At 38.4% G+C, this 17,919-nt stretch overlaps 1 protein-coding gene across 1 annotated transcript in view; it reads right to left on the bottom strand.

Annotated features, from left to right (window-relative positions):
• Positions 1–17,919, bottom strand: part of LOC132362730 (ELKS/Rab6-interacting/CAST family member 1-like) — a 184,514-nt gene that overhangs the window by 61,425 nt on the left and 105,170 nt on the right. The window contains 1 exon segment of the mRNA XM_059917706.1: positions 10,730–10,897. Coding sequence (XP_059773689.1) covers positions 10,730–10,897 — 168 coding nt within the window.

The following is a 17,919-nucleotide window of genomic DNA, read 5'->3' as shown; positions in this document are numbered from 1 at the left end:
TAGCACAGGGAACTCTGCTCAATATTCGGTAATAACTGAAATGGGAAAAGAACTTGAAAAAGAATAGTTACATATATATGTATAATTGAATCACTTTGCTGTACACCTGAAACTAACACAACATTGTAAATCAACTATACTCCAATATAAAATAAAAATTTTTAAAAAATAAAAAATAAATTAGACCTGCAAACAAACTGGGATTACCAAAAAAAAAAAAAAAAAAAAAAAAAAAAAAAAAATCCTACAGACAACAAAAGGAGGTCTTCGAATTGTTTGGATAAACATATCAATCTGATAGAGTTTTCTTACAATATACCACAAAAGTCTTTTCTGAGCCTATGCAACATTTTATCACCTACATGGACGTATAAAGAATATATTCATGGGCATCCCCAGTGGCGCAGTGGTTAAGAATCCACCTGCTAATGCAGGGGACACGGGTTTGAGCCCTGGTCCGGGAAGATCCCACGTGCCGCGGAGCAACTAAGCCTGTGCGCCACAACTACTGAGCCTGCGCTCTAGAGCCCGCGAGCCACAACTACTGAGCCCGCGCTCTAGAGCCCGCGAGCCACAACTACTGGGCCCGCGTGCTGCAACTACTGAAGCCCGCACACCACAACTACTGAAGCCCGTGCGCCTAGAGCCCGTGCTCCACAACAAGAGAAGCCACCGCAATGAGAAGCCTGTGCACAGCAACAAAGAGTAGCCCCCGCTCGCCGCAACTAGAGAAAGCCCATGCACAGCGACAAAGACCCAACACAGCCAAAAATAAATAAATAAATTTACTTTTTTTAAAAAAGAATATATTCATAAGGGTTGAAGGTATAAAACTGAAGGAGATAAACAGACTAAATAAATCAAGTTTCAAAAGATTCTCAAAGATTAGAGTCATTGGCTGAATTTAGCAAAGTAAAATGTAATAAGAGCAAACAATATTAACACCTATTAATATATGCATGGTATATAACACTTCATGGGTTCCAAGGTGCTTTTATACACATTACATCATTTAACAACCCCCCCAAAGTAACTATTATACCCTGTCTACAGATGAGGAAACTGAGGGTTAGTGAGTTTTCCCAATACCACATTTCAGGGAGGGCCAAGAACAGAACATTAATCACCTTCTAATCATCTCTCTTGCAACTAGATCCAAAATTCCAAAGAGTACAAGTATGGAGGAAAAATGAGTGTAGAAAAACAACTGCCATCAGAAAAATTAATCAGGGCAAGTAAGAATAATGGGAGGAACAGCAATATTTCACCGAGGAAAATAAGATTTGGGGGCTGTCAAATATAGGCTCCCAATATCTAAAACATCATCCTGCTGAAGGAGGCTTACACTTGTTCAATACGGCCCAAGCTAATCTTAACCAGCAAATACGATAAGTAGCCAAATTCTGGTTCAAGGAAAGAGGGTCAAAACTGTCCAAGCCATTCATGCATCTTAATTGGACATATCTGACCATAAGCTGAATAAATCCATTTGCCAGACTTTGTAGGAAATTTTCATCCAACGAACAGCTGGGCTTTATCAAATGAGACTCTACATCTGCATCAGACATTGTTTCAAAATATACACATAAACTTCTAGAGGAAGGTGGTTCTAATTTCACAATTATAAAATTAGGAATGAATTTAAAGTAAAACACAGGAAAAATTCTTTCTCAATGAAGATAGATATGTAGGTACAGAGAAGGGTTTTTCTAGGCATTTTTACTATTCATATTCAAACAAAAGGAAACATATAAAGTATATAATAAGCACCCATGTACCAGCAAATTAAACAGAAGTAAATCTGCCTCCAGGTATCTTAAATATATTTCAAATATAAATATGTATCTATGTTATGAACTATGTTAAATTACACACAAACGCATTACCCATCGTTAAGAATGAGAATTACCTGAACTACTTAAGATACTCATACATTCTTCCTTATCCCAACCCTCTTCCCTTCCCTACCTCCAGAAGAAATAACTTTGCTGAATTTTTATCCTAAATATTCCCTTGCCCTAAAACGAAAAGAATAATGTATTCCACTGTGTGACTATACCACAACTTACTGACTCAATCATTCTGTCAATAAACATTTGCAAAGTATTCCCTCAGTTTTGTTTTGGTGTTTTCCTTAATCCAAACAAGGTTACTATGAGCATTCTTACATACATCCTGGAGTTCATCTACAGTATATGTATCTGGCAGGGTACCCTTATGTTTAGTAAGTGCTTTCCAAAATAGTTGTACCTATTTAAAAACCCAACAGCACTGTGTGAGAAATTCAGTTGCCACATTTACCAACACCTGATACTGTCAGACTTCTTAATTTTTGCGAACACAGCTTACAATGCTAAGTATAAAATGGTTTCTTAATCTGGTCTTCTTTTACATTCCACTGATTACAGTGAGGGTACATAACTTTTCATATTTATTTGCCATGTGTATTTCCTCTTATATAAATTTTATTAACACATACACAGGTTGTACGAAAACATGCATCCTGACCTAAGATACGGGTGCATGCATAAACACCAAAGCAAGCGTTTATTTCTGCAAGAGAACGGAGGGGAATACTCTCAAGAAAAGATATGCCAAAGAACTTTGACTCTGTTTGAAATTTTACTTCCCAAGTTGAGTAATTACCATTACTTATTATGTTATTCTCTATGCTTTTTGAATCTCACAAATAATTAAATTATAAAATGTAAAAAGATAATATAAATGCATGGTCAACAAGCAAGCACCCAGCGGACTTCCCTGGCTGTCCAGTGGTTAAGACTATACTTTCCAATGCAGGAGGTACAGGTTCAATCCCTGGTCAGGGAGCTAAAATCCCACATGCCTCGCAGCCAAAAAACCAAAACATCAAACAGAAGCAATACTGTAACAAATTCAATAAAGACTTTAAAAATGGTCCACATCCAAAAAAAAAAAAAAAATCTTAAATAAAAAGGTACACTTTAAAAAAACAAACAAACAAGCAAGCAGCCAGGACCACTCTTGAAAAAGTGTTCAAAGGAGTTCTTGGGGAACCAAGAATTAAATGAAATGTAAACCTTGGGAACAGGTAAGCCATGGTGCTACAAACAGTGGTAAACATTAAATTCACTTAAACACAGAAATAAAGGCTAAACAATATGAATCACGATTACAGAAAAGACTTTTTCCCCTTCGAAAAGCAACACAATGTAAATATGAAAAGCACTGTGGACTCAGCAAAAGACAACAAAGCTTACCAACAAAAATCAGGAAGGGGGATTCTAAACAAACTAAGTATTTTTCATAAAAAGCAGTCAAAGAAACAGAGGCAGATAAATGGAACAGACCAGAAATAGGCCCAGATTTAAACGACAATTTATTTTTGGCATTTCAAATCAGGAGGAAAAAGGTAGATTATTTAATAAATATTATAATGATGACTGGCCACATAGAAGAAGAAAAAGCTGAATCATTAAAGCCAATATATAAATTTTATAAAACAATTTTTAGGTATAAAGAAAAAAGAAACTTCAAATGTACCAGAAGAAAGCATGCGTGAATTACTTAATAACCTTGGTGGGCATAAGGACTTTCTGAGCATGACTGAAAATTGAGAGGACACAGAGGAAAGGACAACTAAATTTGACACATAAATTCTAAAACAAATACCATAAAGGAAGTAAAAAAGAAAATGACAAACAAGAAAATATATTTGTAAAACATGAGGAAAGAGGCCAATTCACTTACTAGGGAACCCCTATAAATCAATAAGGGAAAAAAATAAACCATCTAACAGAAAAATGTAGAAACGACATGAATATGTAGCTTCAAAACGAAGAAAACCCTATGAAAAAATGCTCAACATGCACTCAAATTTAAATAAATATTAAGCAAGAAAGTAGATATTTTTGGAACTTCCCTGGTGGCGCAGTGGTTAAGAATCCACCTGCCAATGCAGGGGACACGGGTTCAAGCCCTGTTCCGGGAAGATCCCACATGCCGCGGAGCAGCTAAGCCTGTGTGCCACAACGACTGAGCCTGCGCTCTAGAGCCTGCAAGCCACAACTACTGAGCCTGTGCTCCGCAACAAGAGAAGCCACTGCAATTAGAAGCCTGTGCACCGCAACAAAGAGTAGCCCCTGCTCGCTGCAACTAGAGAAAACCCACGCACACCATAAATAAATAAATAAACAAACAAACAAATAAATAAATAAATGGGGGCGCGGAGAGAGACGAAGAGAGGGAGGGAGGGAGGAAGGAAGGAAGGAAGAAAGAAGGTATTTTAAAATTATCTACCAGGTCACTGGAAATTTTTAAAGGTTTGGCAACAAATGTCTGATGAAGCTGTGCAGAAACTCATCTTAATATATAAAAGCACAAGCTTTTTAGAGAACTGGGCATCCATCAATTTTTTTAGATGCATACAATATCAATTCATGAATAAGGTATGTTTATGTCATTAACTGTTATGCTACTATAACAAATATATAAACAAGAAAAACCCCTATAAATATCTACTTATACAGCTATAGGACATCAGTTAATTATGGTGCAAGTAAGACACCGAAAACCAAGCAGACATTAAAAACAATGAGATAAAGCTACATATAAAAAGACACAAAAATACGTTTATTTTTAAACGAATAAAAAAGTATGATCCCACTTGTCTTTTTTTAAAAACGGTGTGTAACATACGTATGCCTATATATGCATAGATATTTTATAGAAGAGTATACAAATAATTATTAACAAGTTACATCTCTAAGGAGCTGCACTGAGAGGGTCAAAGGATGAGAAAAGATAAGTTCATTTCATATGTTTTTGTACTTTTGATTTTTTTTTTACCTTGAACATATATTACTTTCATAATTTAAAACTAGCTAATTTTTTAATCCACATTGTCATTTCTTAGTGTCTTTTCTTTAGTTGAGGTATAACTGACATGTAACACTGTGTAGTTTCAGGTGTACAACATAATGATGCAGTATTTGTTTATACTGCAAAATATCACCACAAGTAAGTCTAGTTAACATCTGTTACCATATATAGTTATGAAATTTCTTTTCCTGTGATGAGAACTTCTAAGATCTACTCTCTTAGCAACTTTCAAACATGCAGTACAGTACTGTTAACTATATTTAGTCACCATGCCATACGTAACATCACCAGGACTTAATTATTTTATAACTGCAAGTTTGCACCCTTTGACCCCCTTCTTAGTGCATTAAAATCTAGATTTTAAAACAGTTGAGCACATTTACTCAATATTTCAAAACAAATATATTTGAAATATACTAGTGATTCTACATTCTGCATAAAAATTAGACAAAAAAAGTTTCAGAGGCTAAACTTTTACAATGATTGTACAACACTCTCCCCCAAAGTATACTTCAGAATTATTTTTTCTATTAAAAGAATAATTGTGGGCACACTAGAAGTTAGTAGCAAAGTTACAGCAACAATCTACAGTGGGAATAACCCAGGGATTTACAGCAAGCCAAAACATTAATACACATTGACCAAGAAAAAAAAAGAATACTCAAGTGTATAACACGTTTTGCAAAGCTCATGTGTTTCAAAGTTCCCAATTAAAAAGCAATATAGGGACTTCCCCGGTGGTCCACTGGTTAAGAATCCGCCTTCCAGTGCAGGGGACATGGGTTCGATCCCTGGTCGGGGGAATAAGATCCCACATGCCACGGGGCAACTAAGCCCACGTGCCTCAACTAGAGAGCCCGTGTGCTGCAAACTACAGAGCCCATGTGCTCTGGAGCCCATGCGCCACAACTAGAGAGAGAAAACCCACATGCCACAACTAGAGAGAAGCCTGCGCGCCGCAACGAAAAGCTTGTGCGCCGCAACGAAAGATCCCATATGCTGCAACTAAGACCTGACGCAGTCAAAAACAAACGAACAAACAAAAAGCAATATAGGGGAAGTTTCTACAAGCTAAACACAGTCTAACCATATATCCAGCCATCATGCTCCTAGCTATTTACCCAAATGAGTTAAAAACTTGTGCCCCCACAAAAACCTGTATGGGAATGTTTATAGCAGCTTTATTCATAATTGATAAAAATTGGAAGCAACCAAGATGTCCTTCTGCAGGTAATTACATAAACTATAGTACATCAGACAGAAGAATATTATTCAGCGATAAAAAGAAGTGAGTTATTAAGCCATGAAATGAAATGGAGGAATTTTAAATGCATATAGTAAGTAAAAGAAACAAGTCCTGGAAAGGGTGCATACTGTATGATTCCAAATACATGACATTCTGGAAAAGGCAAAACTGTAAACAGTAAAAACATCCGTGGTAGCGAGCTGGGAGAGCGATGAATGGTAGGACACAGAGATCTTTAGGGCAGTGAAGATACTCTGTATGACGCTGTAATGGTGGATTCATGTCATTATACATTCAGCAAAACCCACAGAACTGTACAAGACAAAGAGTGAAACCTACTGTAAGCTACAGACTTTAGTTAATAATAATGTACCAATATCGGTTCATCAATTTTAACACATGTACCACACCAATGCAAGATGTTAATAACGGGAAACTGTGGGCAGGGAGTAAATGGGAAAATGCCCTAAAAATAAAGTCTGTTAATTTAACAACAACAACAAGAAAGCAATGGGGGTATCTCAAAGGCATAGGGAAGGGAAGAGCCCAGCGGAAGGTGCTCGGCTGGGGGTTGTAGTTAAGGTGGGACAAAACCAGGTGACAAGCAAGGAGGAAGGGGGAAGGGCCGCACCACAGCAAACACAGCACTCGTGTGGCCAGGGAGGGGCTGCTGACCCCGTGCTCCTCTTGGGGAGCTCACAGCGAGCCATTTGTTTGTGTTCTCCGCACTCACGCATTCTCCAAGTCTTGGTAACCGGAACATTTCTCTCTCCCGGCTCAGAAATGATCAGTGGAAAAGGAACCAAAACAAGTACCTCATTATGTGTTAAGATTAATCTGGGAAAACTGTGGGCTGTTGACTGAACTGCTTCTCTTAATCGGCTGGTGCTCTAGCTTTAAAAGTTCCCAGGAGACAACCTGAAATCCAGAATCTTCTCAAAATAGAAAAGACTGGGGGAAATTCTGAATACATCACCAAACAGTAAGAGCCTCAAGCCTTTGGAAAGAGCCCAAAGGCCAAAAGCAAGACCTGCAGAGCTCTGTCCACACTGGTGGGTAACCTGATGATTATCTAACAAATTCAGCATGTGTCTACCAGAGTTCCAGAAGAGTGAGAAACCTTGGGATTCGTCTGAGTTAGAACAATCTTTGATTACAGCTGAGTCACCTCTGTGTTCTTAATACAAGTAAGACCTGGGGTCTTTTCACTGTGTCTATTCATGTGATAAGTGTCGCCCTCCAGTGTGAAATGGAAGGACGCCCTTGTTCTGTGGGGAAGACAACTGTGGAAGAAGGAGCTATGAGTACAGAGAGCGCCACCTAGAATGCCCCCTCCAAACCCGTCGGCAGAAGGCCTCTTCCTGGGGGCCTCTAACAGATCCTGAATGCTGCAGAAGCCGCAGAGGCTTGGGATCTGGGACCTTCCAGGAACTCAAGATCTCTCTTGCTGAGGTCCTTTCCATCACCACATGGACCAAAGTCTTCACCAAAGCCTTTGTGCTTCTCACCGTCTTCCTTATCAGGAAGCTCCACACGCCAGCCAACTATCTCACTGGCTCCCTGGCCAAGACCAATCTCTTGGCTTTCATCTTGGTCATAGCCATCTGCATCACATATACCATCACCCACACCTGGAACTTTGGCCAAATCCTATGTGACATCTGGCTGTCTTCTGGAATCACGTGCTGTGTGCATCTCTGCATCACTGCTGTGGACGTGTACTGGCCATCACCAACATCCTGTAGTACAATAAACGCCAGATATGCGGCCTCCACAGTCACCACTGTCTGGGCCATTTCATCTCCATCCTGTCGCTCTTCTCCCAGATCTCCTACATGATCTACTCCACAGATGGTGCCTTCTACATCCTGTCCGTGCGGCTCATCACCTTTCACACGGCCTCCGGAAGCCACCATATCACCACAGCCCAGCTCATCAGAGTTCACTCTACTCCCTCAACCCCCAGTCTCGCACTCAGCCAGCTCCCCTCTGTCAACCACCTGAAAATCAAGCTTGCTCACAGAATCCTGGAGCAAGGGGATGTTTGCACCTCAAGAAAGGAAAGCCATAATAAAAATAACTATAGCTCTCTTGAGAACCTTTAACTGCCTCTAAACTTACTGTGTTTTCTGGTTTATTTTATGCGGATCCAAAAATTAAAGCTATTTCTATTTTATCAGCAAACAATGGTCCAGGAAACACATCACGAACGTTGAGTCTAATGATGTTAGTACAGCAACTTCTACAACAAAATAAGTAGGCAGCACATACAGGCTCTAAGCACTGAAAATGACAGGTATAGAGGCATTATCTTAAAAGAAGCGATAATAATCTAAACCAGTTTTGAAAGTACCTGTGCTACCTATTTGATAACTGTTTTAAGACAAATCAAAGTCTATAACATGACAAATTAGTGAGGCAGCTAGTGTACTAAAAAGAGCACAATTACCGGGCCTCTAAAGCCTACTCCACTGGCCTTCCACGGCGAAAGGCAAAGAGACTAGACAAAGCATAATACATGTCATATTTGTATGATGTCCTGTAGTGTCAAAAAGCTTGAACACATACTACTAATTCTCCCAACAGGAAAGTTGTTGTCATGGGAAAAGCTGCATTTTGGAATAAGACCAACCTTGTGACAAAACCTGAAGCTACCACTTTTTTAGCTAAACAAATTTGTACAAATTTGAACCTCCCTTATGATGTAATATGTCTCGGACTTTGTTGGTTTGGGGCTTGTTTTTGTTTTGGGGGCGGGAAAGGGGAGCATGGGAGAATGGATACCAAGGTATAAAAGTGTTTTATTAGTGAGTACTGAAATAACTTAATGGATTGGGACTAACATTTTTCTATTTCCTTTAAGAAATGGGAGAAGATAGTTCAGAGTATATTTTGTGAAAATTTTGTTTTAGCTGTACCTCTAAGCATGTATACTATACGTTGACACAGATGAATGTAACATATATTTCTTATTATGTGTCATGGCCTAAAAATTTAGCCACTGATTATAACAGAGCAATCAAGATCTAAAACCCACTACCAAAAAGTTGCAAGGATTAAACAACATTACAGATATAAAGTGGCTAACATAAGTGCTGCCACTCTATTTTTACAAACTATGATTATTCCAGGACAATGAGGCATTATTTCTAACTTCAAACCCCTGTTCACAGTTATTAAAAACTTTTTTTAATGTTTATCTAGTTAAAAATAAGACGTGCATTAGTTTGAAACAACCTTTGGGTTCTAACCAATGTACTTGTGACTTGGCAAAATCCACCAACATTACAAATGCATATCCTTTCACCCAGCAATTCTACTTTAAGTAATTTACCTAGAAATATACTTCACATATGAATAAACTAAATATGCACATTTTTAAAATGCAGCATCATTTTACATAACAGCAGAAACTTTATGCAGACTGTCCATCAGTGGAAACCTTGTAATAAACCGTAGCACATCCACACAGGTGCTGTTGGTAACAATGAAGAAGCCCCGGAAGAAGTTTCAAAATATATTAATGGGAAAAAAGGAAAGGAAAGGAAAGGGAAATAAAGGAATGGTAACATTTGTGTTTAGAGAAACATTTTTGCTTTATATGGATTATGCATAAAATGTTTATGGAAGAACACACAAAGAGGTAAACAGAAAAAAAGAGAATACGTATTTGCCTGTGTATATGTAAACTGTGCCTGGAAGCGTATACAAGAAACGGGTAAGGGGAAGTGAGCAGTTGGGGGTAAGGTGAGAAGAACATATGTATAAAAATGTAAAGCAAAGTAGCATCCACTAACAAGATACTACAGTCACCCATCTAGAGTGATCAAATTTTTATGTTTACTCATTGAAAGCAAATGAAAACCAAATTAACAGAGGACAAATATTGAACATGGTCCTCTGTACACAAAAGAAAAGCTGAATTTGAGGTTTAGTGAAGAGAGTTTTATTCCTGGGCTATTGTTAGAGGTTAAAAATAAACTGGGACAATGTCAAATATTTCTGATCTATCCCCTCAGTGGAGAAGAACAATAAATACCAGTGTCTACTGTAACTATTATCTCAAACGTACCCTTTAATTTAGCTAAAAGGGGGAGGGGAAGACAATTATTAGTATTTCCCTTATTTATTACAGTGTTAGCCTCTTTCCAGTTATGATTAAGGTAAAATAGGAAAGAAAGTCTTCCTTTCCTTGACATATGTAGATTAGATGTCATTACAGTAGCATGTGTTTCTATTCAAAATTGCAGTCTTGCAAGAATCCCGGCCCACGTACTACACTAATTCATGGCCCTACAGTTGCCATACAAGACAGAAGATTAGGAGAGGTAGAAGAATGCCAATGCAAATACTCTGGCAATTTACAAGGCACTTTTCAGAGACAGTAGCATGGAAAATACTACTGAAGATACCAAACAGTGTTTACTTCGCAAGTTTAAAAACTGAATATACAGAACAGTTTTCACAATCTACCTCCTGCAGCAATGGTTTCAATTACGACCTGCAAAAATATAAACAGAGGAATGAGAGAGAAACTCTGATAGCACTTAGGTACAACTCAGTGGTAGGAATGAGGACGTGGGTCTGATGCGGGACCCTGGGCTCAGAACACCTGCACCTCACCTTCTTCTGAAGGACATTAACTTTCCGCTCCTTCACATCCAGCATGTCCTTGAGGTCATGGATCTCTCCAGCTTGTGTCCCCTTCTCCTCAGCCATGTCCTGGATTTGTTTTGTCTTCTTATTCAGCATGGTTTCCTTCTCTTCCAAACGCAACCGCAGAGCATCCACCTAAGAATATAACATTTTTAAAAATGATTAACTGAAAAGAAAGGAACGTAATTCCTTCCAAATAGATGTGTACAGTTGCCTAAATGATACTTTTAGAGTAAACTTTCATTAGAATCAAATAAAATACCACTCTAAATACAACTGTGACTATTTAGAAATGAAACCCTAAAATTTTGTGAGCACTTCCATGATAAAATAACATTTACATCCGTTAAATTACGGTGTAATCAAAATAAACAGATTTGAATAAAGGGGACAAAATTGGAGAATTTATATAAAGGGGTTGAGTTGAGCTTTGCTACTTCTATAAAAGTGGTATAATCTATTACGTTTCTCAAATTTAGAATCATTTGGAGGATTTAAACAGAATGCCAGGCCAAGCCACCAGTTTCTAATTTGGCAGGGTTGGAGCTCAAGAATCAATATTTCTAACAAGTTCCCAAGTGATGCTACACTGCTTTAGAAAATCTAAAAGTAGAAAGAAAACCATAAGCGTCACCAAACATGACACTTGCTGTATCAGAGAATACAATCTAGCTGCAGCTGACAATCCCATAATGCACTTAGAGATCTGTAAGGCAAAGCAAGGTCTACTTTCAGATCTCAAGACTAGTCAGCTAAAGCTTGGTATCCAGGTACCTTTATCACCAAAGTTTCATACCATCCATTAGATATAACTTTAAAATAATTAGAAATCTAATATAAGTACTTATGTTTTCTTCCAGTTTTGAGATACAACTGACATACGGCACTGTGTAAGTTGAAAGTGTACAGCATAATTATTTGACTTCCATGTGTCATGAAGTGATTATCACCGTAAGTTTTATGAACATCCATTGTCTCATACAGATACAAAATTAAAGAAATAGAAAACCTTTTCCTCATGACGAGAACTCTTAGGATTTTCTCCCTTAAGGACTTTCACATACAACACACAGCCGTGCTGATTATCTTTATCCTGTTGTGCACCGCACCCCAGTACTTATTTACCTGATATCTGGACGTTTGTACCTTTTGACTGTCTTCATCCAATCTCCCCTCCCCTGATTCCTCACCTCTGGTAACCAGATATCTGGTCTCTTGTTCTGTTTGTTTTTCAAGTATAACTGACCTACAGCCCTATGTTACTTCCTGAAACACAGCAGTGTAAGTTGATTTTACTATATATTTCAAAAAGTCTATTACAATACGTCACCACACAATAATATTCCATAGTTACTGACTGTATTCCCCACACTGTACATTTCATCCCCTTGACTCATTTATTTTTGTAACTGGAAGTTTGTCCCTCTTAATCTCCCTCACCTATTTCTTTCCTCTCCCCATCCTCCTCTCCTCTGGCAACTACCTGTTTGTTCTCTATATCTATAATTCTGTTTCAGTTTTGCTATGTTTGTTCATTGGCTTTTTAAGATCCCACATAGACGCGAAATCACACAGTATTTGGCTTTCTCTGTCTGGCTTACTTCACTTATTAGCATAATGTCCTCAAGGCCCATCCATGTTGTCACAAACAGTAGGATTTCCTTCTTTCTCATGGCTGAATAATAATATACACATACACAGACAACATCTTCTTTATCCATTCATCCACTGATGGACACTTAGGTTGCTTCCATATCTTGGTTCATTAATGCTGTAATGAACATAGGGGTGTATGTGTCTCTTATAATTAGTGTTTTTGTTTTCTTCAGATAAATACCCCAGAGTGAACTGCTGGATCATACAGCAGTTCTACTTTTAATTTTTTGAGGAATCTCCATACTGTTTTCCATAGTGGCTGCACCAACTTACATTCCTACCAACAGTGCACAAGGATTCCCTTTTCTCCACAGACCACAGACTCACCAGCACTTGTTATTTGCTGGCTTTTGGATAATAGCCACTCTGACAGGTGTGAGGTGATATCTCATTGTAGTTTTGATTTGCATTTCCCTGATGATTAGTGATGTTGAGCATCTTTTCACGTGCCTGGTGGCCATCTGTATGTCTTCTTCGGAAAAATGTCTACTCAGATCCTCTGCCCATTTTTTAATCAAGTTTTTTTTTTTTTGATGTTGAATTGTATGAGTTCTTTGTATATTTTGGACCCCTTATTGAATACATTATCTGCAAATATCTTCTCCAATTCAGTAGGTGGTCCTTTTGTTTTGTTAATAGTTTCCTTTGCTGTGCAAAAACTATGTAGTTTGATGTGGTCCCACTTGTTTAGTTTTGCCTGTTTCCCTTGCCTGAGGAGACATATCCAAAAAAAATTACTAAGACCGATATTGAAGAGGGTACTGCCTATGTTTTCTTCTAGAAGTTTTATGGTTTCAGGTCTCACATTTAAGTCTTTAATCCATTTTGGTTTTTTGGTTAGTTTCTTAAATTAATTTATTTACTTTTGACTGTGTTGGGTCTTTGTTGCTGCACACGGGCTTTCTCTAGTTGCGGTGAGCGGGGGCTACTCTTTGTTGTGGTGCGCGGGCTTCTCATTGTGGCAGCTTCTCTTGTTGTGGAGCACGCGCTCTAGGCACACGGGCTTCAGCAGTTGTGGCACGCGGGCTCTAGAGCGCAGGCTCAGTAGTTGTGGCACACAGGCTTAGTTGCTCCGTGGCATGTGGATCTTCCTGGACCAGGGCTCAAACCTGTGTCCCCTGCATTGGCAGGAGGATTCTTAACCACTGTGCCACTAAGGACATCCTTTTAATCCATTTTGAACTTGTTTTTGTGCATGGTGTGAGAGAGCAGTCCAGTTTCATTATTTTTCATGTAGCTGCCCAGTTTTCCCAACACCGTTTGTTGAAGAAGCTGTCTTTCCCCCACTGTATATTCTTGGCCCTTTGTCATAGATTAATTGCCCATATAAATGTGGATGCATTTCTGGGCTCTCTATTATGTGCCATTGATCCATGTATCCATTTTTGTGCCAGTACCACACTGTTTTGAATACTGTAGCTTTATAATATAGTTTGAAATCAGGGAGTATGATACCTCCAGCTTTGTTCTTCTTTCTCAAGATTGTTTTGGCTATTTAGGGTCTTTTGTATTTCCATACAAACTTTAGAATTATTCTAGTTCTACGAAGAATGCCATTGGCATTTTGTACTTATTTTAAAATCTATTCACAGCAAATTTCATTAAACATACTCACACACCAAATTCTTTTGTTTTTTTGCTTTCCCACTAAGGATTTATAATTCAGCAAATAGTTACACATTTGATTACAGAAAAACAGGGAGGTGGGTTTCTTTCTGTTCAACAAAAATGTAACATGAGTCACACATGCAAGCCACTTCTGAAATTTTTAATTTTCTAGCAGCCACATTAAAAAATGATAAAGGAACAGGTAAAATTAATTTTAATAATATATTTTATTTAATCTAATATATATACACATTATTGTCATTTCAAACCTGTAGTCTATATAAAAAAACTATTAACAAGCTATTTTACGTTTCTGTTTTGTACTAAGTCTTCAAAGCCCAATGCATATTGTAATTGACACTTATGTCACATCTCAATTTGGACTTGCCATGTTTCAAGTGCTCAATAGCCACATGTGGCTGGTGGCTACACACTGACAGTGCACATCTAAGATAACAAGTACGTTTCTACAGAACATCTTTAATCTTGAACTTGTCCTATATTATTTTTCCTGTCTGAATGTAGAATAACCCACAAAGAAAAAAATAGGTCGGACTTCCCTGGTGGCGCAGTGGTTAAGAATCCGCCTGCCAATGCAGGGGGACACGGGTTCGAGCCCTGGTCCAGGAAATTCCCACATGCCGCGGAGCAACTAAGCCCGTGCGCCACAACTACTGAGCCTGCGCTCTAGCACCCGCAAGCCACAGCTACTGAGCCCGTGTGCCACAACTACTGAAGCCTGTGTGCCTAGAGCCCGTGCTCTGCAACGAGAAGCCACTGCAATGAGAAACCTAATTTTTTTTAAAAATAGGTAATATGGGTAATGACTCACAGAGAGAATACCAAAACATCAGGAAATATTATTATTACCTTATATCACAACTATATTATTACATCAATAACATATTGAAACTATATTATATCAAAACAATAAGGTATCTGAGAACCAGTACTGTATGTTTAGTGGCACTTACTGCTCAATAAGTATTGTGGAAAATTTCCTAGGAGACCAGTCTCATTTGAGACTGATATAGATAAGCCATCATGTACTTACAAATTATGTTGGACCACACTGGAGAGGAAAAACATGGAAATAAACAACATTCCACTCTGCTAAACTCTATTTCTCTCAACCACTTCAATGCCACCAGTCTCACCAAGCCAGAAATAGGGGAAGCCGTCTTTTCAGGTCCCATTTATAATTCGTCAGCACAAGTTCCACTGCCCCCTCAATAAACACTCTTGCACCTGGAATTTTCCTCTATTCTACTTTAATTAATGATACAGGGTAAACCTTATTACATTCTGGAAAGGTCCACCTAAGAACTTTCAAACTCTGAAAATCTTATTTCTGAAACACGGTTCTTTCCTTTCTTCTACTAAATCTACTCTTTGTCCATAGTATAACCTCTGACCTATCATCCCTAACTTTTTGTTATTCACCTCCATTCTGGTTTTATTTGTTTTTCTCCCAGCCTGAGCAATCATTTCAAATACAGCCTCACATCATCTTTTTTTTTCCAATCATGTTTATTTTTACAAACCTTTACTTCTGCATTAAACAGTTTTCTCCATTCTACCCTCAGACTTCTGAACCTTCCTGCACATGGTCATGTATATGCTTGCCAAGCACATACACAGTATATCAAAAGTCCTCGGAATTCTATTCTCAAGCATCGTATTTTCTTCCCTTGTATTTTCCCTGTGGAAAATTTCAATTTCCCATGGTAACCAGCAAAACTGGTACTTTGAGAAGAAAGCAGACCCAAGATCTCAAAGCTAAAAAGAAGTGATGGAGCGTGGATTTAAGATTAAATGGTCTGTCTTCAGATCCTAAGCTCTTAACCACTAATTCTGTAAGATTTCATATATGTAAAATTCTAGAAAATGCAAACTAATTACAGTAACAGAAAGCAGACCGAGGGTTGCCTGGATATGAGGGAGGAAGTGGGGAGGAGAGAAGAATATCAGGGAGAGGCAGAAGAAAGGGGTTACAAAGAGGGACAAGAAAACCTTGGGGACAGGTGTTCTTTATCTTGACCGTGCCACTGGTTTCAGAGGTGTATATGCCGAAACTTACCAAACTGTACATTTTGAATATATGCAGTTTATTTGATGACAATAAATTTGATTTTTTTAAGTAAGCAAAATTAGAAAGCATGGTATTAGAACAGGAATAAACCAAGAGACGTTTGCCACAGTAATGCAAGCCCAGACACACACACTCACACCATTTAGTGACCCATACACATATAAACAGAGGTGACACTGTAATCAGTGAGGAAAGCACAGAGTATCTGATAAACTGTTTTTAGACAACTGGCTACCCATACTGAGGGAGGGGGGAAGAACCCTGACTCATATACACAAAAATGAATTCTAGATGAATTAAAGCTTTACATATAGAAAGCAAATCTTTAAAACTTTTAGAAAGAAAGATACTGTTTAAGTATCTTTTAAGACAGGGCAGCATGGAAGGATTTTTTTTTTTTAAAGACCCAGAAAGGATACATCGTAAAGAAGAAATACTGGTAAAGCCAACTACCTTAAAATTCAAAACTCCTACACGTCATTTACCATCTTAAAATGTTTTAGTATTTTACCTATATTTTAAGTGCCTGAAATAGTTCTTAGTACACATACTACTAAGGAAAATAGAGGCATATTTATACTAACTTTTTTTTTTTAATTTATTTTATTTTATTTATTTTTATTTTTGGCTGTGTTGGGTCTTCGCTGCTGTGCACGGGCTTTCTCTAGTTACAGCGAGCAGGGGCTACTCTTCATCGCAGTTTGTGGGCTTTTCATTGTAGTGGCTTCTCTTGTGGCAGAGCATGGGCTCCAGGCGCACGGGATTCAGCAGTTTTGGCACGCAGGCTCAGTAGCTGTGGCTCGTGAGCTCCAGAGCGCAGGCTCAGCAGTTGTGGCGCACAGACTTTGTTGCTCCACGGCATGTGGGATCTTCCTGGACCAGGGATCGAACCCGTGTCCCCTGTATTGGCAGGCGGATTCTTAACCACTGCGCCACCAGGGAAGTCCCTACACTAGCTTTTTAAAATGTTGATATTTTGTGAACTGGTCAAAATAAATATGATGCAATACTGAACTTCAAGTTTCAAAATGTATGACCATTTACAATCACTCCAAAAAAATTAAATACCTAGGTCTAAATCTAACAAAACATGTATAGGCTCTGTATGCTGAAAATTACAAACGGCTAATGAAAGCAACTGAAGAAGATCTAAATGAGTTCTTCCCATGAATAGTATATGAAATGGAAACTTGACATGTGTAAAGATAGCCAATCTACTTAAATTTTTCCTCAAAGATGAGGAAAAAGAAAAGATTACTCAGCAGTGAGAAAAAAAAAAAAAGTGTTTTACTGACAAACAGTAGAACTACAATAAGCCAAGCCCAGCGAATCCAAAAGATGTTACATTACAAATTTCCAGTTTTGGTGCCTGAATTCAGCACTAGAGAGCTCAGAGCAAGAATTAAAATCCAATGCAGAACAAAGATGGAATACATGATCACCACTGAGTTCTCCAATGGCCCTTTCTAAAGTGCAAGGTGACAAAATTCCTTAAGTTACCCCCAGTTTTCCTTCATCTACCTATTAAAATCAGAAACACTCCACTATGCAAAGAAGGAAAAAAGGTCCAGAAGGGAAATGTCAGAACAGATTGAATATTTATTCAATAGGGAGAAAAGAACTGCCACCACAGAGCGAAGATTCTTGTGAATAGGAAATTCAACGACCAGGCTGTCGAGATGCCAGAAGAACTCACTGACCCTTATCCACCTGGCGTTTGTTGAGGCTCAGCTCCAGCCGGCCTACGTGGCTACTAGTCCCATCTGACAGCATCAGATGTGGCTCCTATTAGTGAACCCAT

Source organism: Balaenoptera ricei, chromosome 3 (genome assembly GCF_028023285.1).
Source record: "Balaenoptera ricei isolate mBalRic1 chromosome 3, mBalRic1.hap2, whole genome shotgun sequence".
Classification (NCBI taxonomy): domain Eukaryota; kingdom Metazoa; phylum Chordata; class Mammalia; order Artiodactyla; family Balaenopteridae; genus Balaenoptera; species Balaenoptera ricei.
Note: the sequence above shows the minus strand (reverse complement) of the source record. Positions and strands in the feature narration are given on the sequence as shown.